The 26,395-nt window shown below is 44.7% G+C and overlaps 1 protein-coding gene across 1 annotated transcript in view; it reads right to left on the reverse strand.

Annotated features, from left to right (window-relative positions):
- Positions 1 to 253: 253 nt before the first annotated feature.
- Positions 254 to 26,395, reverse strand: part of NUAK1 (NUAK family, SNF1-like kinase, 1) — a 75,759-nt gene continuing 49,617 nt past the window's right edge. The window contains exons 3-8 of the mRNA XM_011975518.1: positions 24,004 to 24,155; positions 21,111 to 21,176; positions 10,014 to 10,133; positions 7,750 to 7,882; positions 2,774 to 4,892; positions 254 to 2,418 (exon numbers count right to left, since the gene is read on the reverse strand). Coding sequence (XP_011830908.1) covers positions 3,739 to 4,892; positions 7,750 to 7,882; positions 10,014 to 10,133; positions 21,111 to 21,176; positions 24,004 to 24,155 — 1,625 coding nt within the window. The 3' untranslated portion in view covers positions 254 to 2,418; positions 2,774 to 3,738. The remainder of the gene's footprint in view (positions 2,419 to 2,773; positions 4,893 to 7,749; positions 7,883 to 10,013; positions 10,134 to 21,110; positions 21,177 to 24,003; positions 24,156 to 26,395) is intronic.

A 26,395-nucleotide genomic window follows, 5' to 3' on the forward strand; every position in this document is an offset into this window, starting at 1 on the left:
GGAGGAGAAAGCCAGGGTATAAAAGGAGAAGAAAGCTGATACGCAAAGAGAAGCAGAATAGAGGGTATACTGTCCTCTTCAATCCACCACTCCAATTCTTAATTCCAGCTGCACTGCAAGCTGCATTTCCTCTTCTGAGAACTTCGAATAAATTCCCTTTTGTGCTTAAGCTCATTTGGGTAGGTGTCTGTTACTTATATTGATTCTGACACTTACTTGACTAAGAAAAACCACCAAATAAAGAAGCACGCTCTCTGGTTCAGTTCATTGCAATTTATTTAATTTAAAAATAAAAACAGAAACAAAAACCAAAATGAAACAAAAATCAGTTTCCAATAAAAATACAAACACTTTGGGTAGTTATCCAGCTTTTTTTTCCCCTGTAGGCTGTTCTGGGCTCAAACCAATCAAATGAGTGAAAACCAATTTTGACAGGAGCCATAAAGCATGTTGCACCAATTAAATTACACCAATATATTATTATAATACCTTTGAAATGCCTTTCAGACCAATAAATAAAAAAGACAAATTCAAATAAAAAAGTCAACTTTTTATTACCAAAAAAAAAAAAAAAGAAATTAAATAAAAGTCACAACGTGGATTTTTTTTTTTTTTTTTTTTTAAATGTGCAGTCAAGTTTCTCTTTTTTTTTCTTCTAGGAATGATACCATGCCAGTAAATCCCTACAGAACATTTCCAGTTTGGCAACAAGCAGTCAGTCGATCATTCACATTTGTACTCAAGACAGCAGGCCTGGGCAAAACTCGCCTGAATTTCACCCTGAAAAGTGCTCCCCAACATCTGAAGAAGCAGCACCTGGTAACAGGGATGGCAATTCAGAGGGTACTTAGCATTTTCATTTCACCTGGGGTCTTGAAGCACTTCCTGAAAACTGATCGTGCCTTGAAATTTACCTGTAAAAAGAACTGTAATTCTACCCCTTTGGCAGATGTGTAAACTAAGACGGTGCAAGGCCCACAGAAGCAAAGAGAGGACCAGGAAAGCTGACAGCGAATCTCCTGCTTTGTCCATCAGGTCCTAAAAGTGTCTCTCACTTGTAATTCCACGGAAGTGAATAAAGCATAACTTCTTTGACTGGGATTGGCTGGTAGGGATGACAGGACTTAATGATGAAGCAGGGAGCTGCTTTAACGGCTTTTCCCTCTATTGCAAGTTTTTCCTTGAAAAGACAGTCAACATCACACCTAGAATCAGAGGATGTTGGCAGTGTCAGAGCTAAGCAGGGCTTCAGGGACCAGCTAATTCATCCTTCCAGCCCTCACTGGAAGGAAAACTTAACCACCACAAACAATGCAGATGCCTAAGGCCACCTATGACTTAACTCAGAGTCTCTGCCTCTGAATGGAGGATTTTCTCTGCCACAGTCCACTGGCTGAGTTTCCTGACGAAAGAGAACACGTGTTTGCGGGGAGGAAGAAGGGAGTAGACTGACTTTCCTCAATAGTGTCATTTTTATTTAAAGACTAGAATGATGGAAAATACTAAACAGACTCAATCACTTGGCAAAAGGAAAAAGGACATCAACCAGTAGGTTGGTGCTAGATCTAAGTCATACTGACAGCTAAGGACACGGCCAGCTGCCGTGCGCAAGGGGCCAGCAGGGCAGCAGCATAGGCTATTCAGAAAAGCCAGAATGAAATGAGGCAGGAAGTAGGGAGCTCAGAGTTGCAGGTTGCCCTCCATGCACCCACACCCCCATCCCCCCCGCCCCCCACACACGCACAATTTGCTATCTACAGATTTTTTTTTTTTCCCTTTTAACCTCTATTAGAGTTCAGGAAGGAGGTGGAATTGAATGAAAGGAAACTGAGCAGCTTCCCATAACACACTGCTCAGCTCAACCTGAAGGAATGCACAAGCCAAAACACCAGAGCCGGTGGCAAGGGGAGAAACCAAACTGTCTCCTTAAGGAAAGGGCAATTCCATTCTAATGCACTTTCTTAGCACTGTAAGGTGAATTTTTTCTTCTCTCTCTACGAACTATTTTTTGTTGGTTTTTCCAAAGATGTTCCCAAGACCGGTCTTCCTGTCTATCTACATGGCTACCAGTGGTGGCCATCTTGAAATGAGTTCAATTTGCCTTGGCCAGCAGAATCTGAAGTCATCCCAAAGAGACCAGGAAGTCCAAACCTAGAATCCTGAAGGTGTCCCATGGTTGGAGTGGCATCTTGTCATTGTGATCCGGGTGTTTAGAAATTACATATCTAATGTTTTTTTCTTTTTTTTTCTTTTTCTTTTTTTTTACTTTTTAAGATAAGAGTCCTGCCGCACCTCTTTTCTACCTCCCCCAGAACCATCTGGGTGACATCTAAGGAAATGTTCACTCTCTTACATGCTTCCTCCCACCCCCCTGCACTCTTTCAACACCTTATTCATTTAAATGAATGGAACTTTCTTCTCCCCCAAAGCCCAGGAGTTCATGTCAAAGTTTAAAACCATGACATAGAATACTTAGATTTGGGGGAAAAAAGCACCGTCTACCTGATTTTCCTTTCCTCATCCCAATATCCCACCTACATCTAACTCCCTAGAAGCAAACTTGTCTACCTCTGAGGATGCTACACTCAGTGGATGGGGAAACCATTTGTCATTGGTGAACAGAGCCAATGGTTGAGCCAGGTAATCCTCTGGAAACTATGGACAGTAGCACGTCCAACTCAAAGCATCCATGCATGTGAGAACCCAAGAGGCAGCATTCCAGTTAATATTGAGAAAGAAAGTGACAAGTTGCCTCTTGTTGGTGCACATCAACTTCCATTCATCTGTGCAAAGATCACAGACCATCTTGTGCCCTGTCATATACAATAGTTTTTACCTCTGACACCATCATCTTTCTCCCTGTCCACACTCAAGAGGTTGTGCTGTAGAGCAAGGCAGACATCAGGAAAGAGGAGGTGAACAGCAAGGAGCTAAATCACCATGGGCTGACTCTATGTCCTTAGCAGAGTTCAGAGTGTTCTCTCTCTGACCAAGGCCCTGTCTTTCATCAAAGTTGAGTAGCAAATTAACAAATGCCTCACCAGTGGATGAAAGAGTTAACATAGATCCCACAGGATGACTAAACCCAATTCCGAGGGCCCAGCCAGATCAAAGATGACAACTACATAGCATTAGTGCTACTGCTTCCCTTCCCTTTCCCGTGGTAGCCATTACTAGTCAATTACAGCACTCCTTCCCCATGATGTGGGCCACTCACACCAGCACAACCGGCAGCCACTATTAATTGATCATCAACTCAAGCTCAAGTTGCTGAAATCTACTTGCCAGCTCCATGCAGCCAGACCTAGCTTGCTAATGCAAGGAGAAAAGGGGCAAGTTCTTCGGGCTCACCCAAGGCAAACAGCCCAAGTGTCTCCTGCCCCTCCTCCAGAAGCATTTGGATAACTTCTAAGGAAATGCTCCCTCCCCATATGCTTCCTCTCTACCCACTGAGTGCCGGTCAACACCACCTCTCCTGGACAGCTGGTCCTCTAGGAGGTGCCATAAAGCAAATGCCAAATAGGGCCCAAATTCTGACTGACAGTTGTCAGAACTGGCAGAAGAGCCCACCCCTCCCTTTTAAGTGTTGGCTCAAGGCTGCAAACTTGGCCAAGTGAGACAGTGCCAATCCTTTTTCAGTCTGTTGTCATGGCCAGCAAAGAGGTAACCAGCCTATGAGCCCAAGTCTTGCTCCCCTTCCTCCCTCGTACCCCCACCTGCCCCCGGCGCCCTGGAGTGCTAGTTGAGCTTGCTGCAGATCTCTAGCGCTTGCTTGTAGACCTGAGTCACATCATCCATGTCTGCGAGGAGGGAGAAGCTGCTGTCTGCCAACCGGTTCCGGTACCGCTTCAGGTACTGGGGCCGGGGCCGGTTCTGGAGCCCCTCAAAGTCCTGGATCTGGAGGAAGTTTTCTGCAGAGACGCAGCTGCGGATGCGCTGGCGGGCAGGGCGATTCTCCTGCAAATCCAGCAAGTCGAAAGAGTCGCTGGACAGCACGCTGTCATCGCTGATGACACTGGAAGGACGGCTGTAGCTCCGGGAAAGGCCCTCGGCAGGGACACCAGGCTCTGACAGGGATTCCAGTGTGGGCATTTCAGGGCTGACCAGGGCCGGGTCCATGGCGCCCGCTGAGTATTTGCTGCTGTGTTTCAAGATGCCCTTCCTCCGGCAGGAGAGGCTGTGGGAGGTCACCCTGGCTGGGTCTGGGGGGCTGGGGGAGGGGACACTGCTGCCCATCACATCGTTACTGTCCAACAGCTCCGAAGACTCGCTGCGCTCTGGGGAAGAGTAGTAACCTGATTCTCTCTGCTGGGTCTTTTTCAAGATGCCTTTCTTGGGCATCGTGGCCGACTGCTTGGGGCTGAGTTTTCCCGGCACCTCTGCCTCTGGTGAGCTTGGGAGGAGCACACCAGTCCTGCATAAGTCCTGCTCCATCTTGAAAGTAGAGGGTAAGGCAGGACCAACTACACCTTCAATGAAGCCAGTGCTGTGAGAGCGATGCTCGCTGTTGCTTCGCTTCTTCAGGATCCCCTTGGGCCTCTTAGAACTCAACTTGGATGGGCTTTCAGGCACTGCATCCAGACCAGACTGAGCAAAGTCATTCTCTTTCTTGGATTTCTTCAGCGACCGCTGCCGCTCTAGCATGACCTCAGAGGTCGTGGGTTTGACCAGGCCCTTCATTTTGGCTTCGGTGTCAGCCTGCAGCCCTGTGGAACGGTGGTGCCAGTCAATGATCCGAGCCAGGAGTGGGGACTCAGAGTCATGGAGGGCATCGCAGTCACACACGCTGCTCTTATAGCCCCAGTTCACCCACCAGTGGTTGGCAATGTCCTCAATAGTGGCCCGGCGATCGGGGTTCACCATCAGCATCCACCGTATGAGTCCTCGAGCATCTAAGGGACAAGGGACAAAAAGAATCGGGCATTACGTGGGAGCTTCTAGCTTTGTGATAGTGGGACCCTCCAGCAGTGATGAAAGACACACACTCCCTCTAGGAAAAATCCATTTGGAGACCTGGTCCAGTCACATTATGGAGCAGGATGCCCCAGCCTTTTAGACCATCCATCAAAAGCGTAATCAAGACTTGGAACAGGCCGGGGTGCCATCACATGGTGGCATGTTTTCCCTATAAGTGAGGAAATGTCATAGAGCTATGAAGCTTTTCATCATCTTGAATCTTTAGAAAATGTGGAAGGTCAGGTAACCAAGAAAGAATCCAGACTTGACCCCGAGAGGTGCCCCACCATTCCTTTGGCGAATATCATTTTACCAAAGGAAAAACAGGTGTAGATCACCATTGCTTTCTTTATTCCTCCACAGGTGGGCTTGTATAAACACACAGCACCTGCAGTCACTGGGCAAGCATGCCAGAGACAGAACATGGAGTGTGGCTCAGAGGCACTTACCTGACACACCTGGGCAGTAAGAGCGGCTGTCTCCGAAACTGGCCTCCCCCCAAGGTCCTGGCCAGGTTCTGAGACCAATACTCAGTGAGCTCGCCTTCTTTCCCTCTCTGACATAAGCCTTCTCCTACTGAGCTGTCAGATCAGAGAAGTGATCTATATCTGCTACCCATTCACAGCCTGTCTGAAAATTCTACTTGCAAATTTCTGCTGCCAGACAATTAGGGAAAACCCCTAAAGGGATGCTGAGAAGGCCACAGGAACCAACTGACTCTCACAGCTTATAAACTGACTTTTAGGTTCAAACTGTGTTCCCCCAGTCGGGGTGAATTATATTCTGGGAAGCTGCCACCTCCCCTCAGCTGCTTATGTAGGCGAATGAGAAGCTGGCAAAGGCCTGGTAAAAGGGACTGGGGCAAGAAACACCTCTGAAAAGTACCAAGATGATCATCCTCAGTCATTCAATAAGTATTTCTTGAACCCCTACAATGTGCCAGGAAGCGCATTGGCATCAGTTAGCTGGTGAGGCAAAGAAGACCACTTTAGAGGTCACTCTGAATTTTTCCAAAAAGAATAGGCTGGCTTGTTGAAAAAATTATATATATATATAGAGAGAGAGAGAGAGAATGCATATCTATATATACACACATACAACAGTCTAGCCTCAGTATCCATAGGGTCTGTATTTGCAAATTTGTCTACTCGCTAAAATTTATTTGTAACCTCAAAATCAATATTCACAGCTCTTTTGCAGTCATTTTTGCATATGCACAGAGCAGCAAACAATTAGAGTCACCCCACCCAACACACGTATGTATTCACAGCTAACGTCAAACAAGGCAACACTCTGCCTTCTTATTTCAGATCTCATACTATTATACAAAGTGTCTTTTTCTCAGTCTATTTAGTGCTGTGTTTCTCACACTTCTTGGAATTTTTATTGGCGATTCCTCCATTTTAAATGACCCCCCAAAACAGTGCTGAAGCACTGTTTAGTGTTCCTAGCACAAGAAGGCTGTGATGTGCCTTATGGAGAAGATAAGTGTGTTAGATCAGCTTTGTTCAGGCATGAGTTACAGTGCTGTTGGCTGTTGAGTTTGATGTTAATGAACTAATAATATAGATTAAATAAGGTGTCTTTAAACAGAGACACACATAAAACAAGGTTATATATCAATCAGTTGACAAAAATATTGTGAGCAGAGGCTCTCAGGAATCTAACCCTCTATTTCCCCTAGGAGCAATAGTTCAGTATTCACAAATTCAGTGTCTCTAGCAACTTTGTAGAACATAACTACTATGAATAATGAGAATCAACTGTGTATGTGCAGATATACAGATATACATATATATATGTGTATATATATATGCATGTGTATAGTATGTATATAAATGAAGTGCCAATGTTAACTTCATTTTTTAACAAAAATGACCAATGATGACCAGCTGTACACACTCCCTGTACAGGCATGATACTTCCCATCAAGAGATGGAGCTCATGACTGTGGTTGTCTTGACCAATAGAACACAGCAGATATGACACAATCTGGGTACAAGCGTGGACATAGCACTGGCACTCCAGCCTGGGCAACAGAGCAAGACACTGTCTCAAGAAAAACAAATTTTAAAAAAAGAAAGAAGGCTCAGCAACTTTTTATTCCTCTTTCTTAGAACCCCTTGCTGCCACTGTGGGGTGGCACCTCAGAGAGCACCAAGGAAGGTCCACTGTTCAGCCCCAGCAGCCGCCCCCGCTGCCATCTGCTTACAACTGTAGGAAAAAACCCAAGGAAGGCCAGAAGAGCACCTCCCAACCCACAGGAGTGAAAGAGGTGATTTCAAGGTTGTGTAAACCACTGAGTTTGTTTTGTGGGGGCAGATGGGGTAGAGTTGTTATGCAGAAATCAATAATGAGACAGTGCCCATGAGCCATACCCTATGCCAGTGGCACAGGAGTGAGAGACAGAGCAGTGGCCACCCTCACAGTATTTACATTCTGAGGTGGGTGGTTTCTATGTCTACTCAGACTGGGAGAGACCTCGTCTAATACCTTTTCCAAAATTTGTACTTATAGTGGAGAATCTGAATCCAAAGAGCTTAAGTGACTTGCCCAGATCCACACAGCAAGCAAACAGGACTCCTAGAATGTGTGCTCTGAAAAGTTCCTTTGGGAAGGTTTGGGGAAAGCAGCCTAACAAGCAAGCTTTGCCAAGGATGATGCTTCTGGGAAGAAGAAAGAGGAAAACCAGGAGACTCCAGACAGACATACTAAAACAAACGCAGAAAATGAGAGTGGGTAAACAGGTCTCTCTCCCCTCCACCTCTGGCCCTCCCTCCACAGGGCACGCACCTGAGGGCTGCGTGGGCTCCCGGTACTCTCCACTGCTGATCTGCCGAATGAGGTTTTTGTGATCGAAACCATCGAAGGGCATTGTTCCATAGACAAGGGTGTAAAGCAACACGCCCAGGGCCCAGCTGTCCACCTGAAGCAGAGAGACAGCACATATAGGAGCTGGGAAACAGATCCCAAGGTGCCTTCCAAACCATTAGCATCACAGCCTGTGAGCAGCCACCCCCAATGCCCCCAGGAACTGAATTTAGCACCTGGAAGACAGATTCCCACTACAGCCTGACATCTGACAGCAATGCAGCTGGGACCTGCTACGGAGCCTGACCTTTCCATTCTGAACAGAGGCCTGTGGTCCCAATTGGTAAAGTACTTTCTTAAACAGATTATCTTATTTAATCCTCACTACAATTTTGTGAAGCAGTTAGGGCCAGGACTATTTTCAGCCCCATTTGACAGATGAGAATACTGAGGCAGGAAGAACCTAAATGGTTTCTCCAGAGGCCCTGCCCCAGTGATGGAGGTAAAACTGGGATGTGGGGCTCTTCATTCCTAATCCAGGAATCAATTCCTTCCTGCACTTTCTTCAAATGAATCAGGAATTACAAACTGAAATCTTGTAAGAGCCAAGCAAACAACAGATATACACAAAGCAAGAAAGAATTGGGGTTACGACATAGAGTGTTGGGGATGGAGACAAACTGTACAGTACATTCACCCGTCTTAGGCAGACAACCTCTGTTTAGCTAATTGCTGCCATGTAGTAATGTGGGCCCAGCACTACTAGATTCTTTGGTTTTTCAAGAGAAGTCAGAAACCAAACTTTTATATGAAATCTCCTAATTATTACATGTTTGCGCAATTTTTAAAAATAAAAACTAAGGTGGCCAAATAAAGGAGTTTGCTGACCAGATCACAGGCTGCCAGCCTGTAACCTCAAAAAACAGGTCATCAAAGACCAAAATATTCATTATCTACGAGAAATTTAGTGTTGAGTTTGTACAAGTTTGTAAATTGAGTTCTATGATCCTCCCTCGCATTCTTATTTTAGAAAGACTTTCTCTTCATTGCAGTTGATAGATGGTCTTGGCATCCTTCTCTTTACCCTTCAGCCCTGCCCCGAAACACTCTCAAACAGATAAATATTTAAAAGAAAACATTTCAACACACTGAGCAGTGGCTATTTAAAGGATACTGAGTGGATGAACTTCTCTGAAAAGAGAACCATCTTTCAAAAAGAGAATCATCACGCACAACTCACTCATTTTCAAAATAAAATTTCCACATACCCATATCTTACAGTGGCCCTTGAAACACTAGCATGTAGGGAAATGTGTTTCTCATGAATTAGAAGATGTCATTAAAATGTATTTCCTTAGTCAGACATGCATGCTGCCAAAAATATATACAAAAAAATGATATTTACTCCAGCGTGAGGCAATTTTTTGTTTTTTGTGTCTGTTTTGATATAATAGGGAAAAAACTAAATGTTCACATCTAGACATTACTAAATAAATTATGCTATATTCATCAATAAAATGTCATTAAAATCATGTGTTTTTTTTTTTTGAGACAGAGTCTCGCTCTGTCGCCCAGGCTGGAGTGCAATGGCACGATCTCCGCTCACTGCAAGCTCCGCCTCCCGGGTTCTCCTGCCTCAGCCTCCCGAGTAGCTGGGACTACAAGTGCCTGCCACCACGCCTGGCTAATTTTTTTGTATTTTTTAGTAGAGACGGGGTTTCACCATGGTAGCCAGAATGCTCTCGATCTCCTGACCTCGTGATCTGCCTGCCTCGGCCTCCCAAAATGCTGGGATCACAGGCATGAGCCACCATGCCTGGCTGAAAATCATGTTTTTAATAATGAATTTGGAAAGTGTCACAAGATAGTTTTGATAGTAAAGGGCAAGATATACATATGTGTGTCATATACATATGTATATCTTGCCTTTTATTAACTTAATCTCAATTAGTTTTGAAATGCAGAGATCTACACTGGGAAAAGTTTAAAAGTCACAAAAGTATTAAGTGATTCTCTTTTGTGGGGGGATGGCAGGAACCTTTATTTTCTCCTTTAGGCTTTTCTGGGTTTTCCAAATTTCCTCCCAGGAGTATATATTATTGCTTTTATAATCATATAAAGAAAAGTTTTCCTTGCTTGCTTTTTTAGGCTCTGTTTTTTTAAGCATTTCTCAAATCCAATTTTTGCCCTTCCTCCCTCTTCTCCCTCCCCTCCCCCGCCCCATATGCATCGGGCAAGCTGCTCACCTCTGGCCCTCGGTAAGGTCTCCCATTGACAATCTCAGGAGATGCATAGAGTGGACTCCCACAAAACGTTTGTAAGAACTTATCCTTCTGGTACAGGTTGGAAAGCCCAAAGTCAGCAATCTACAAAGAGAAGCAAGACCCAGGGAGACTTGTTAGCATTCCAGATTATGTCTGTGTTGAATCAGTTCACACCACACAGCACACAGAGTGGATGAACAGCACCTGGGTTGGTCTGCTGGCTGGATCGCCATTTTCTCTCCAGCCCTGAGTCTTCATAAAGGACCACTCAGCCCAAGCAGGTCCCTGTTTCCTAGCTGCAGTCCTTGGCATCCATCACAAGTTCTACCAAATCTGCAGACTACAAGCTTTGTGACTTACTTAGAAATTACTCTTTAAATGGACGCTCTATTTAAACTTTAATTGAGACTTGCTCTGAGAAATAACATTCACAAAATCACTGGCTTGATGTTTCTGATGAACTTCAAAGCATGTAACTATTAATTTAGGAATTCTCCCTCTGTGGTCTACCCAATCATACTGCATCTGCAGTGACGTGCATATCACCCTGTGGAAAACCCCTGACCTACGCAACTGGTGATACCACCTCTGTATCCACTCACACCCTGATCAGAACTGTATTTTGACTGTCTTGTGACCTGAGATGAAGTGGACTAATTGACTCACAGCATTGGGTTTTGAGTCATCATATTTCAGCCCAACTCTGCACCTATCCATCTGTCACTCAGTGACCTTGAGCCTCAGTTTACCCACCAGAAAATGGGAATCCATGATCCCTTCCCTGTTCTAGCTCACAGGATTATCATAAGAATAAGAAGAAAAATAAATCAATCGAGATGAGACCTTGGCCGAGCAGATCATTTGAGGTCAAGAATTCGAGATCAGCCTGGCCAACACGGAGAAACTCCGTCTCTACTAAAAATATAAAAATTAGCCAGGCATGGTGGTGCATGCCTGTAATCTCAGCTACTCTGGAGGCTGAGGCATGAGAATCACTTGAACCTGAGAGGCAGAGGTTGCAGTGAGCCAAGATCGCACCACTGCACTCCAGCCTGGGCCACAGAGGGAGACTCAATCTTTAAAAAAAAAAAAAAATGAGACTGTGAGTGTAAAAGTGCTTCATAACCTTCAAGTTTCATGCAAATGTTTCACCTAGCTTTGTTTTCATTGTACTCTACACTCCTTGGAATCATTCTCTTCTCCTTTGGTTTCTTGAAATGTTTTATGTGTTATTCATGACAGCATTTTTACATATATATGTATATGTATATGTGCACATATATATGCATATATACATACATATATATATTTGCTTTCCCTACCAGACTCTGAGTTTCCTGAGGCAGTTGGCAGGTTCCACATCCACCCCTTAACTTTGTATCATCCACTCCTTAGCACCCGCCCATACCCAAGAAACACTTGTCACTGAAACAGGCATTATATTTTGAAAAGCACAAGATGATTAATACATAATGCAAAATAATAATAATAATGATAAACTTAATTGCCACTTTTTGAACAACTTCCAGTTATCAGGTACTGCTCCAAACACTTTAAATTCTTTAATCTAATCTTAACAAAAACCTGGTTTACACAGCAATGTGAATGCATTTTATGCCTAAAAAAGGTTAAAATAGTTTTATGTTATGTCCACTTTACCGCAAATTTTTTGAAAAATTCATTTAACAGATGAGGAAATTGAGGTTTAAGGAGATGAGGTTACTCATTTAAGGAGATGAGTAACTAATATGCAGCAATATAAACCCCCGTGTCTCTAAAGCTTCAAACCACAGTGCCACCTTCCCCTGGGTCACCTGCATATTTCACTCCACTCTAAGTCAACCTTGCAAGCTGAGCCCCTGTAGGTTTCCATCATTCTCCAAGCTGATTTCCATTTGAGGCTTGGAAAAGAGCTGCATGATTCACATGCCCAGAGACAGCCCAGTCTGAATACCACCGAGGCTCTGTTGTGGTCACAGCCCCTAGAAGCAGCCTATTTTGTAAAAGTCATCCCTGAATGAACGGAATGTCATTGAAAGCAGCTGGTGTACAACCATCCTCAGAAAATGCATTCTCTGGGCTCAGACTGCACTTAATTGCCCTGAATTCCACTTTCTTATCAAGGCCCCGACTTGCTTGCAGGAAGTTGGTTGGAAGCTTTATGAAGTGTGCCCTGTCAATCAGAAGAGGCATGGAATGGCTACACACAGGAAAACGCATTCTCTTCCCGCCTGGCAGCAGTGCCTGGGGCACCAAATGAGCTTCACGTGCGTGTGAGAGGCACCCACTGCACATGTGCACACTCACGCTGGGAGTTTTCACTCCGAATCTGGGCAGCCTCTTTTGCTCTGTAGCCGTTCTGGAGAAGTGTGTTTATGTTATGGCCCACTCCCATCCTCGCAGACTGATGTTTATCAGCCTCTCCCAGTAAAACTGTCATTGCCACTGACACAAGATTAATAGAAATCCAGATTAGCCTGTGTTCTTGGCACTTCGAAGGGAAAGCAGTATTAATCAACACACACACACACACACACACACACACACACACACACACAGAGCGTTCTCAAACCTTGAGCCATTGAAACTCAGGCTTCGGCTCTAAGATTTAATGCCATATGGAACTTATATCAACTATTGATAGGAGGGGAAATGGCCACTGGTTATGAAACCTCTCTGAAGCTTCAGTTTTCTCATCTGTAAAATAGTGTTAGGAAGAGTGTCTATCCCTACTGTGCCATGGCGGAGATTAAATGACAAAAAGTATGTAAAGTCCTTACAACAGTAATTGGCCCAGAGTTGGAGCTCAATATATATTTGCTTCCCAACTTTAAATCCAGAGAGTTAATTACCTTCATTATACTAGAAGCAGAGTTTATCCCAATGCCAGGGACTCTTGACAGTGAAGAAATACAGACATTTTAGATGCCAAATAATAATGGAATTAAATAACGTTGAATAATAAAATGAAAAATTCATTCCTTTCTGGATTCACCTTCAGTTCTTTGGATTAAGTCAAGGAGAAAGTCTCAGTTGGGCACTGGTGTGTCTTCAGTATCTCTTTAGTATTTATTAAAGAGACCAGGCCTCGGGCCTAGCCTGCAGCAGCAACCAACACGAAGTTGGAACTTCATAATGCTATTTGGTTTCCATTATACTTAGTTTTGAGCTTATCTTCTATTCTTGGTAAGTGATTCTGGTTTTCCACTTAAGGTAATTATTTAGGGCTTCTTTTTCAAATAGACAGAACTTTAAAGAGTGACCTGAACGCAACAAAAATATTAAGTAAAATAGCAGTGAGGATACTGCAGAAAGGTAAAATCCATGAAAAGGATGAAAAACTAAAATTTGAGAAATATTGATTTTAAACATCATAAAACAAAAATAATCGCATCTCAGAATTACTTTGACCTGAAAGAGCCCTGAGAGATGTTAATCCTGCCCCTCGCTCTAAAAGTGAAGCAGCTGAAGGTTCCAGGGCATAAGAAGTTTTGCTGAAGGTTGCAAAAAAGGGCAGCAAGTACATGAAGGAGCACATGGATCTTCCCAAGCCGTACAGTTTCTCCAGCAGAACATCAGCTGTAAAAGGAGAGGATGACTTTCCAGCAACAAGGCGACTGGGCTGTAGTATTTTGCTGACACACTAGCAAGTAAGCCTTGGAGGAAGGTACCTAGCTGGCATTTTCACTTGTTGTTTTGACTGTTCCCCTGCTCTATACTGGTTCAGAACCACCTTCTGCCCCTGCCCTGTGCTTCAGTTCAGCCTCGATTCTCAAAAGGAGCCGTGGAACTCAAGGCTTGGGTCCTTAATATTTGGAGTTTTTTATTGTTATCAAGCCTTTCCGGAGGTGTTCCCTGCTGCATGAAAATTGGGGTTAGAAAGATAAATGAGGAAGGATTATTCATTCATATTTCAAAAGGATTAACCTCACTACAACACAGATGAACCCTGAAGACGTTATGCTAAGTGAAATAAGCCAGACACAAAAGGACACATATTATATGATTCCATGTACATGAGGTCCCTAGAGTAGTCGAATTCATAGAGATGGAAAATAGAATGGAGATTGCCAGTGGCTGGGAGGAGGGGGAAAGGGGAGTTACTGTTTAGTGGGGACAGAGTTTCAGCTGGGAAAGGTGAAAACATTTTAGCGATGGATGATGGTAATGCTTATACAACAACATGAGTATACTTAATGCCACTGAACTATGTGCCTAAAACTGGTAAGTTTCATGTTACACATATTTTACCACCATAAAAGGATTAACTCCAGAACACTGTTAATAATGAGCTTATCTGGTGAAAACTCAGTGTCACCTTGCTGACATTAACTGATAGGAAAGGATGCTGATGGCAATGATAATAATTAGTGATGGTCTAACAGTCATCTGCAGTGTTTAAGAGGAAGTGTGGTGCACTCCACAGATCAGATATTTTGGGGCCAGGAGAACTTGGGGCTAACCATGGCTTTGTCGTTACTAGGTGATGGGTGGGACCTGCCAAGTTACTCGAGTTCCTTATCTGCAAAATGGGACTCAGACTAGAACCCACCTCACATAGGTAAGAAGAGTAGAGAAAATGTATGTAAAGCTCCTAGAACAGTCCTGGGACCAGCTGACGCTATAAATTACAGCCATTATGGTAGACTGATGGTTTGGCCAACCTAACAATTGTTTGTTAGACCAGGCAAACGGGGAACCGAAAGCATTAAAGCCACTGCCCATTAAACAGCCAGGAGATCTTATCACTCGTTCATAACAGAGGCATGTCCAGGGTGAGAAGCTGCATCGTAGGATGGGAAAAGGAAAAGATTCAGGGTTTGAGTACTTGAGTTCAAATCTCAGCCTCACCTCTTACCAGCATCTAACGGAAGGCACTTTAGTTAATCCCACCCCACTCCAATCTGGCCCACGGACCAGCAGCATTAGCATCACCTGGGAACATTTCAGAACCTGAGACACTCAGGCCCCACCCCAGATCCACTAAAACTGCATTTTAACAAGAGCCCCAGTGTATAATACACACTTGCACATTAGCCATTCTGAGCCTGCATTTCTTCATCTGTAAAATGGAGTTGATGATAATAATGTCACCTACCTGGAAGTGCTGGTATCAAACCAAATAAACTGATCCGTGGAAGTGCTTACACCACGCCTACCTAGCACACAGTAGGCCTTCAATAAATGTTAGCTATGACTACTTTATTTAACCTCTCTGAGTCTCACATTCCTTTGCTGGAAAATGGAATTGCAATACCACCAATCGCTTGGTGCTGTGAACATCAAAGCCAGATTAAACAAGAAAAGAATTAAAATAGGCCGGGTGTGGTGGCTCATGCCTGCAATGCCAGCATTTTTCAAGGTTAAGGCAGGGGGACTGCTTGAGGCCAGGAGTTCAAGGCTGCTGTGAGCTATGATGGTGTCCCCGCACTCCAGTCTATGTGAGAGAGCAAGACCCTGTCTCTAAAAATAAAAGTAACAGTAGCAGCATTGCTATGTGCCAGGCACAGTTCTATGAGTGCTACATATATTAATGTAGTAAATTCTCACAACAATCCTATCTGGAGGACTGCGGATAGTGAATTCTAAAATTATCCTTACTTTGCAGATAAGAAAACTGAGGCACAGGGTGGTAAAGTGGCTTGCCTGAGACATCGGTGAACAGGTGCCTTGGCTGTAAACTGCTACATAAAGGGGAGTTATTGCTGTCAGGTGGCTGACGAGGAAATCCACTTTCTGCGTAATTCTTCGGGAAATCAGCAATTCCATCCAGGAAGATACACTCCATAACTCCTTTCCGGCCTTGGAGTTGATCGTTGTGGCTTCACCCACCACAGCCTCACTCCTGAGTTGCCAGGAAGTGAAGGAGGGGAGTGGAACAAGGAGCCGAAGTGAGTGGGGCCAGCTTCCATCTTCGGAGGATCTAAGATCATGCTGCCTCTCTTAAAAGAAAAGAAATTCCCACCACGAACAATGTGAGGAGGCTCTTAAAAGAGGGCGCGTCCAAGCAGCAGCTTCCATGGATGCTAATGAGCAGCCAGTGCCAGCTCATAGCACACAGCCCTGGCATCCCTGCATGGCTACTCTGGCCACCATGACTCAGCCTGGCCATCAGCCACCATTAGCACTTGGAGAGTCTCTCGCAGGGACAGCTGTCTGCAAGCCTGCCTGCAGACAAGGTAAGGCTGACTAAAGCACAGACCAAACAGTGCCCTCGTGTGATGTGCTCTTAGATGTGGGGCAAATTTGGATAGTGAGAGTAGAGGGTAGAATTCATCAGGTGTCTGGTCTTTAGAGTCAAATAGCCATAGGTTTGTAGCCAGTCCTATCACTTATTTGCTGCAAGAGCCTTGTCGTCTGTAAAATGATGTAACCACACCCAACCCAGTGGAGACATTCTGAGGACCAAATGAAATAAGGTGTGGAAGGTCTGACATGGGGCTCTAGCCTCCAGCAGGGGCTCAGAAAGCATTACTTTCCTTTTCTAGTCTCCATGCTGTGTTCCTGTGCTTGCTGTTTCTTCCTCTTGAAAAGCCATTATCATGTTCCTTACTATCAAACTCCTACCCATCCCTCAAAACCCAATTCAATTCCTCTTCCTACATGAAAGCTTTCTGGTCCATCCAGCCAGACAGACCCACCACTTCCTGCTCACAACTTCCAGAATACATTACACAGGGCCATTGGGCCCTGCCAAGGGAGGAGGATCAGGGAAGGCCTCCTGGAAGAAGAGACATTCAAGCAGAGACCTCAAAGAAGGAGCAGGCAAAAAGGAACGAGCAGAGCATTCCAGACAGTGTGAACCATGTGTGCCAAGGTCAAGAAGCCAGAGACAGCTTGGGGGATGAGAGGAATTCAAGTCCTATACCAGGGGCCTTCCCTGACCACTCTAGCTAAAAGAGCAACTCTATTCTTCATTGTCACCCTGCATGGATTTTCTTCACTACCAGCCAATCACATTATGTGTTTATTTGTTGATTGCTGTGTCTCCAACTGGAATTTTAAGCTCACTAGAGCAGGCACCTTCTCTTCTTCACTGACTTCTGTGTCCTCCTCATGGCTCATTATCACTGCTAGTTTAACAACTGCTAGATCCTGAGTTCCAAGACAGAAATTTGGGTATCTAGTTCTGTATTACATCCCCACCACAGGGCCAAGACACAGTAGGACCTTAATGAATATTTCTGATCAAATAAATATTGCCCAGAAGAGATATTCAACTCCTCAGTGAATAAATGCAGGAATGGATGAGTGAATGCAGGTAGGCATGGATATATACACACAACACATGAATTGATTAATTCATGCATGAATACAGCTCTCACATTCATATCATCAAAGCCCAGAGGCTGACTCTGAGCTGCCCCACTTGGTCTTGTTAAGCTTCAGAGGTTTCTATCTCATCTTGGCCCTGGCCATTCAAAGCTTCTTTTCTTATCCACAGCAGCCGCGTTTCCATTGTCATAAGGGGCAGCAGGCCATTTCCCTTAAGCCCCTCTGTTCTGAGCCCTGGGAGCTCACCAGATTCCCAGCCCTCTTGGAGGAGGTCGGCTGACCCTGGTGCCTGGACCTCTTCTCATTGTAAGACATTTTTACAGGAGCCTTCTATGGGAATTGTCAGCATTCCATTCTCTCAGAGAGTGGGCTGTGTATTTGGCCCGTTTTTTATTAATTGCAAATTAATGCTGTGCTGGGTGTCTATTTTAGTAGACATGCTTCCAGAGTGCGGAATGCAGCCCAAAGCAGCACATTGCTCTCATTCTTTCTGCTGACCGACTGTGTGAATATTTTTAGAAGCCACACCCTCTCGCAGTGGCCAGATAAATAATTTCCAAGGCCAGATGTGCTCTCTGCAAATCCACATCAGGCAGGGAAGGGGAGAGGAATGAGCTACATGGCTTTCCCCACCATCGCAGCGACATGTGACAAGTTTAAACCAGTAGCATTTATATAGGCTTTCTAGGCCAAAGTCCTCCACATTTGAAACGTGGAAAACGGATCCACACTTAGAGAGGCACCAGAGGGAGCTCCAAGAGAGGACCTTGCTGCTCATGTCCCGTTGGTTGGTGGCTCATGTGTCCGTGGTCCCCCAGGTCCAGACACGGATGGCAGGGGCTCTCTTGAGCATGGAGGCCAGCTTGTGGCCATGTGTCTGTCTGCCTTTGTCAGCAAGGGTCCTTTCTAAATATGTTTCAGCAAAATGCTGAGTCAGGAAGAGTTGAGCATATACCACCAGAAGACAAATCAAGACCAGCTGAATCACATTTTCTAAAACCTTGGAAGTGGATGCGAGATGATGAAAAGATAATTTGCCCGGAAGTCAAACACATGAGTTCTAATCCCAGCTCGTCATTCCTTTATTCCAAAGTCAAACCATTTTGAAGTACCTACTGTGTGCCAAGCACTAGTCTACACTCTGGGGAAGCAAAGACACAATAATTTAGTCTAGACTGAGTCACTGCGTGGTCATGGGCATTATCATCTAGACTCTCTGGGTCTAATCATTAAAACAAGGGGTTGGAAAATGACCCCCAAAGTTCTTTGAAGATGTAGATTCTCAGATCTGAGTAAGATTCCTTGAATAAGGAGGAAAGGAATTGAAAAGTGTTGATAATGGGAAGATCTGGTTTCTCTTTGGGATGTATGTGTGCATGCGTACCCATGCTTTACCGTGGGAAATGCCAGGATTAGAAATTCTTAAGGAAAAGTGTATGCCTAAGCCTTCATTGTTAATACTGTTTTGTGTGTGTGCTCTTTCCCTCCGTCATGCACAGGGACCCCAGGTTGAAGAACTAGGTGCAGGGGAACTGTCAGGCCCAACATCATTGCCCTTTTGCTTACACAAACGAAGCCATTCTTCTGGGCTCCTGCCTCACTGTTTCCCTGCACAACTGCTTTCAGAATTCTAATCATTCTTTTCCTCCATTAGGGAATTCTGTGATTGCATAGAAAGCTATGTGTCTTATCACTTCTGGGAATACATCATGGGACCAAGGGGTCACACTGCACCATAGAACCCAATCCCTAGGCAAGAGGCTCACATTCCAGGCCTTGTAAAGACGACATTTAGTTTTGAGCACTCTGGGGGCAGGTGGCAGGAAGAATCTGGAGAGGAAGTCAATAAGGTTGATGACACAAACCCTTAGAAAAATGTGGCCCTCAAGCCAGGACCAATTTTTCAGCCATGACCTGATCACCACTCCCCAGGACCTAGGCATCTTCAGAGCAGCTGACTTCCGGTTCAATTCCCTCTCCAGTGGCCAGCCACTTAAGCAGGCTCCCAGTATAGTAACAGTTAAACGTGAATTGCTTTGATTGTAGTATTGTCTAAAATCTTCACGTTTGTTATTGACTCCACAGGACTGGGCACAGGACATTGCACACAGTAACTGTTCAGAAAATATTCATCAAAAAAAAAAAAGAATAAACAATAATCTGCAGAGACAGGAACTGGCATCCCTACTTGACAGATGAGGAAACTAAAGCCTAAATCATCATGAAACTTACCCCAAATCCTGCCATTACTAAGGGACAGGGTTGCAATATCTAACTCCAAAGCCACTGCTTTTAACTTTGACTCATTCGGACACGAGTGCTTAGCAGTTTACAAAACTAAACACAGAATGTCTCATTCACTACTCTAAGCAGGCCTGTGGGTAGTACTGTTACCCTATTTTACAGTTGAGGAAACAGGGTTAAGTGGTTTTCCCAGTGTCAAGAAGCTAGTAAGCCACACAGCCTGGAATTTCCTAACTCTATAACCGGTGCTCCTTCTAGAATAATCCAACCACTTTGCCAGAAATAGACCCTGAGATTGCAGTTCCTATTGCCATGGAGAACTACTTCGACCAACTATTTCCTCCTTATTCTATGGACTGCATGTGACTACGGTCAACCACTCTTCAAGAGCAAGAGGTCACCGGGTCATAGCTTCCAGGGGCCTCTCAAAGGATGATGGTGACTAATGGTTGCCGCCATGATCTGTACAGAGAATCCCAACACCAAAGCGACTCCATCCTTCCAAGCAAAGAAACAAGTCTCATCACACGCTCCTCCACTGATGGCAGCGACAACAAAAAATCATTCCCATGCTTTGTCCAGGGACCAGGGATAAGCCACTAACGTCACCAGCGGCCAATTGGAGGGCTCCTGCTGGTGCCGGGAGTACTCAGGACGTTTCATAATGAAACCCATGCAGCGAGCTCCGTTTATTTTGAAACCTTATTTGCTTATTTTGTAGACGTGGTCAAAAGGACATTCAGAGGGCTCCCCGGGAGGCACTTGAACCCTGTGGGCCAGGAGAGCTTTCTCCAGCTCCAGCAGCAGCCAGCAATAATACTCTCTGTGTGAGTAAACTCCAGAACTTGCTATTTCCCAACAGCAAGCACCATCCCCATTTTGGTCAGCTTCCCAAGTCCATGGCTGGTTTCAGGAGTGGGAAGGTGGAGAGGGAGAAGTAGGAGACAGGGTGGAGAGTGACAAAGAAATGGCCAGGAAAAGAGTTTCAGCTCTAAAATAATTTAGGGCCCTGCTAGAAAATCAAGCAAAGCAACTTGAATTTGGGCTCATGAATCAGACAGACATGGGTTCAAATCCCAACTCCACCCTTTACCATTGGATTACCTTGGGCAAATTACTTACTTTTCCTGTGCCTCGGTTGCCCTATCTGTGAAATTATGTAAATAACAGTACCTACCTTGTAGAGTTGTCATAAAGATTGAATTTAAGTGATATCAGGCAAAAATATAAAATACATATGTATCTATTGGTTGCTAAAAGTATTGTTATGGTGATGATTTTAGACTATGAGCTTCCTGAGGAGAGACACTGTATCTCAGTCATCTCATCTTACCCAGGGAGGAAGAACAATGCCCAGCATTTAGTAGGAGATCAATAACTGCTTGTCGAATTTAATTGTTTGAACTGGACTTTGAGCTCAAGCAAAGAGACTCTTCCCCACCAGCCTGCCAGGTAGGAAGTGGCTGCCTTATTTCCAGGCTGCGGCTTGGAGCGGGTTAAGCCTCCACAAGGCTGCAAGACCCAGGCCATGCACATCCATCAACGAGACAAGAGCTTTACCTTAATATTGCAGTTGTCATCGAGCAGTATATTTTCCAGCTTCAAGTCCCGGTGGACCACACCGTTCTGAAATGAGAAGACAAAGAGGGAATTGAATGGGAGCGGCTGGGATGAGAACAAGAGAGAAAGAGGAAGAAGGAGGGTGCGCAAAGGGAAATGTCTGACAGATTAAAGAAATGCGCCAGCCCGGTGGTCTTCGCCTCCATCCTTCAGGCTGCTCTCACTGTCTTGACGCTCCCCCGCCAGCGACCGACCAGCGACAGGAGAGCATTAGTCACTTGCTGTGTGGTTAAGGGAAAAATGACTGGAATCTGTTTTCCCCCAGAGCCTGTAAAACAGCAGGGGGATTCTTTGTCGGAATGTAATTCCACTGTGTGAAAGCAATATAATCCCAGGCAGCGGCAAACAATGTCTGTCTGGGATGGGATTCCCAGGGAAGAAGCAGATTTCTCTGCTGGGGACTCAAGACTTGTGGGGCTCACAGGCACTCCTCGTCTGTCTGTCTGTCTGTCTGTGTGCCTGCCTGCCTCCCCAATGCTGGAAAGACATCTGGCTCAATCTATTGCGACCCATTTTGATCTGTCCTGAGGATAACATTTCCTAAGCAGCCTGGAGAGAAGGCTAAGAAAGTCCCTCTCTGCTCAGCAGGACTCAGGGCTGGGTGAAAGGTGAAGCGTGAGCGCAGACCAGTGAGACCGGGACCACTGGCCTGACCGAAGCAGGTGGCTGCCGTCCTGCCTGACCTTTCCATTCAGGCAAACTCTGGCAAGGCTGGAGGCTGAACTTCAATGACCAGCAGCCAGCCAGCTGAAATGTGAAAAGCAGTCATCAGCCAATAGGCTGTCGGTCTACACAGCAGTAACCATTAGCCTTCTTCATTCTTTTTTAAGACTATCTTTTTTATTATCTTTTTAGGGGGTGGGTGAGCATGGGAAGAGCAGTGGGCCTGAAAGAACTGGCTATTTAGGGGTGCGTGGACAAGTAGCGGGGGGCACTGAATGATTCTGAACATCATTCAGCATAAAGGACATCTGCAATCAAAGCTGCTCTTTTGAGGAAACCAACAGGCATGTTGATGGGTGGTTCTTTCTTGTTTATTTTCCTTTTCGTTTGACCATTCTTAATATCTCCAAAAGCACTGCTCCGAGGGAGGAATGAAAACATGTATTTCTACTAATCTTTTTCTAATTCAAGCCTGCAAGGAGGCCTTCTGAATTCAGAAATGCACAAAGCCAAGTCTCTTAGAAGAAAGATGTCGACTATAAGGCGCCTGATTCCATTAATTTTAAATATCAGGAGCAGTTTGGTTTACATTGCTTCATTCCTGGTTTTCGTAATAAGATGGAATGAGTCTAATAAAGCCTCATTCATACAGAATCCAAGTGTTCACACACTTCAAATCACAAAACTATCATCCCTATGGTGATTTACAATGATACGTGATGATGAAATACAAAATATTATACGATTCAAATCATGAGCACATTTTGAGTCAACAAAGAGAGGTCAAACAATGTTCACACGGGTTAAGGGTTTTAGATTTGAGTAACTGTCTTCTAATTACTTACAGAGCCACTCTCAATTAAACACAATATTTAACAAACCAGGAGGCCCCATGTTGCGATCATTTGTATAAACAAGTTGACTCTGTTTTGGATGCCCTGTTGGACTCAAGTCACATTATCCTCAAAGTAAATGACTGTTCAGGGTGTGACAGATCTGGAGAAAGTCTGAATGAGATGAAAATCATGGTCAAAATGAGTAATAACAATAATGGCTGAGACATGGCTTGTAATTATCTGTGTTCTTCATGCCTTTTCCAGAAACCAAGAGTGGCTGTACTGTGGCTATATTATTATTATTATTATTATTATGATTTTGGAGATGGGGTCTCACTTTGTCACCCAGGCTGGAGAACAGTGGCACCATCATAGCTCACTACAGCCCTAAACTGCTGTGCTCACGGGATCCTCCTGCCTCAGCCTCCCAAACAGCTGGGACTACAGGTGTGCAACCTCATGCCTGGCTACTTTAAAAAAAGTTTTTCAAAGATGGATCTTGCTATGTTGCCCTGGCTGGTCTTGAACTCCTGGGTTCAAGCAATCCTCCCCACTCAGCCTCCCAACTAGCTTGGATTATCTTCTGAACACATCCCATCGAGGTGTGCTGTAATAAGACGTATGTGCATACAGGTAACCTATGCAAGAAAAGGGCCCAAGAGTATAGAAAGGTTTCAAGAACATTTCTCCCAGTAATTCTACTTCTGGAATCTCTCTTAAGTAAATTATTCACATGAGAGGAAAATATTCATATATAAATATATTGATCACTATTTGTAATAACCAGAAATTAGAAACAGCCTCAATGTCCAACAATCAAGAATCACAAAGAATTTTTAATAATATAGGAAAACATTTAGATCAAAGTATTAAGTAAAAAAGCATGACACAAACGATGTAAAATTGAATCCAGTGTGGTACCCTAGATTGGATGCTGGAACAGAAAAAGGTCATTGGTGTCTCCATTTTGACAAACGTATCACAGATATGTAAGATGTTAATATTAGGGTAAACTGAGTGAGGCATAGATGGGAACTCTCTGTACTACCTTTGAAACCTTCCTGTAAATCTAAAATTATTCAAAATTAAAAGTTTGCCTAAAAAAAAAATGTGAGAAGGAGGAGGAAGAAAACTGAAAAGAAACAAGTGAAAATGTCAAAAATGGGTTATCCCTGGATTCCAGAATCGTGGGTGATGGTAATTTTCTTGTTTCTAGTTCATAAATTCTCCATACACGTTGCCATGAACAGATATCACTTTTATAACAGGAAAAAAATCATGCAGTGCCATAAAAACCATCTATGGCCAAAGCTGCGGGCCAGTCGCAGCCGTACCTTGTGACAATAGTGCACGGCGGAGACGATCTGCCGGAAGAAGTGCCGGGTCTCCCTCTCACTGAGGCGCCGCCGCTCACTGATGTAATCGTACAGCTCCCCTTTGCTTGCATATTCCATGATGATCACAATCTTATCTTTGTTCTCAAACACTGCAGAGGGAAAACAGCAATACACAAACACCCTGTTTAGCCAACAAGCTCACTTATGCTACAGAGAATGAGAGAGAGGACAACGGAGACGTCGCCAGGCAGAGGACCAATCAGTCAATTCAGCATCACGAGGCACTGGGTGTGCTGTCCCGCCAGGTGGGCAATGGTGTGTGTCACCGCCATTGTTTCTGGACACGCCTTTGTCATGCTAAGGGAAATGTGGTTCTCTTTTCTGAGGACCCCACTCTCCTTGTAAGATCATTCTCACAACCCTCTCCCGAAACGGCTCTCCTGTAGACAGAATAATGGGTAACAATAAACACTACTAATAATTTATTAACCATTGGATATAGACCAGGTACCCAGTCCTGATAGAGCTACTCTGACCCCAAAATGGGTGCTCAATCTTGTCATCTCTTTATAACTTCCCATCTCAGGCAAATAAAACCCAAAGCTTTTAATGTGGCCCACCAAGTTGTGCACGATCCCATGGGCCCCTCTCAGCCCTACTACACATTCATTCCATGTATTTGTTTATTCTGTCTCCCCCAGTCAAATGTAAAAGGGGGTTATCCAGTTTCACTCACTGGTGTATCCTCAGCAGCCAGAACAGTATTTGGCACATAGTAACATAGTAGGAGCTCAGTTAATATTTATTAAATGAGTAAACTCAAACTACATAAAGGCATTTTTGAACATTAATAATAAATAACAATATAGCACTTACTATGCACCAAATTTGTGTGTAAGGTTTTAAGTACCTCACGTGTACTGACTCGTTTAAACCCTACAACAAACGATCAGGGAAATATCTGTAATTTTACTGTTTGAAAGATGAAGACAATGAGTCCTACAGAGGTTAAGAATCTGGCACAGCCTGCAACCAAGCAGTTTGGCTTCAAAGATCAAGTGCAGAGCCATTAGATGGATGGCCTCCCAAAGAGCTGGCTGGAATCAGCAAGGCTCCGGCCCCCAGCATGGATGGGGAACTAACGCCGCAGCCTGCAGGGCTGCTGCTACTGTCATCTCAAGCCGGCTCCCTGCCACCAGGTCCAGCCCCTTCTCACTCAACCTCCACACCACCAAGGAAACAGTCTCCCCAAATGCTTGTAAACGCTTCTTTCTCTCCAACTCTATGCTCTCTAGCTGTGATGTTCAAAGACAGGGTTCCAGGCAGATGGCCAGGGACCCATGCGTGGAGGCAGGGAGAAGGGAGGCCACAAATGACAGGCTGTCCAAAGCCACTCCATTGCCACCTGTTTCATACTTTGGACTTTCACATAAGATGTCCTTTGAGCAAGGATAAAATAAGCAATATTTGTTCTGAAATCCATCATCGCTCTTAAGGGATATAGTACAAAAACCTTTGCAGGGTACCCAAGACCCTCCCTGAAGGTCCCCTGCCTACCTCCCTCCATCTCATCCACTTTTCTAACATTTCCATCAGGCCCCCTATGCCCAGCACCCTAATTCATTAGCCAAGAATGTGCTCATACGTGGTTTCCACAGCACCCCTCCCACTGCACTAGTCAATACTTGCCTCATAGCACATGCAAACTGCGCTATGGTTTATTTCCTGGTTTACATATCCATGTCCTCTGCCTAGATGGACGGAGCTAAAAACTATAGTGTTGAAATGAGATACTCCTAGAGCTGTGTGATTCTAGGGATGTTGCTTGCCCTCTCTGGGCCTCAGTTTAGTCAACTATAAAACATGAATAATATTAGCAAGTATTTAGAACTGCTGGGAGGACTTCCTGATATCAGGTATGTTCAATGTTTACAAGGCCTTCCCCTTACAGCATACACTCAATAATGTTAGCTAGTATTGTTGCTATCAATACTAATTCATCCCCAGAGCCTAGTACCAAGGCAGACACACATTCAATGAAGAACTGAGTTAACCTGGAACCTATCCTAGGCCTGGGTTCCCTGTCCTCCCATACCTTGTTGCTGGCTGCTAGAAGCTCAGACCCCTCCAGTTCCTTTTTGGCTCCTTCAAGTCCAGCCAAACCTCCCTGATAAAATGAAGGGGAAGGAGGAGGGTAGGGAGGAGGAGGAGAGAACATCCAGATAAAATTGGCTGCTCCAGCGTCTGCTGGCCTCGGTGTACCCTGCAGCTTTGGCTCCTGCCAGGGATTTCAGCCTGTTGTGCACTTTTCATTAACAATAAACTCTGGAAACTGGAAACATCCCGACTGCCTCGGGATGCATGGCTCAGGCCCCAAAAACGAAAGAGT

Source organism: Mandrillus leucophaeus, unplaced genomic scaffold (assembly GCF_000951045.1).
Source record: "Mandrillus leucophaeus isolate KB7577 unplaced genomic scaffold, Mleu.le_1.0 Scaffold157, whole genome shotgun sequence".
Classification (NCBI taxonomy): domain Eukaryota; kingdom Metazoa; phylum Chordata; class Mammalia; order Primates; family Cercopithecidae; genus Mandrillus; species Mandrillus leucophaeus.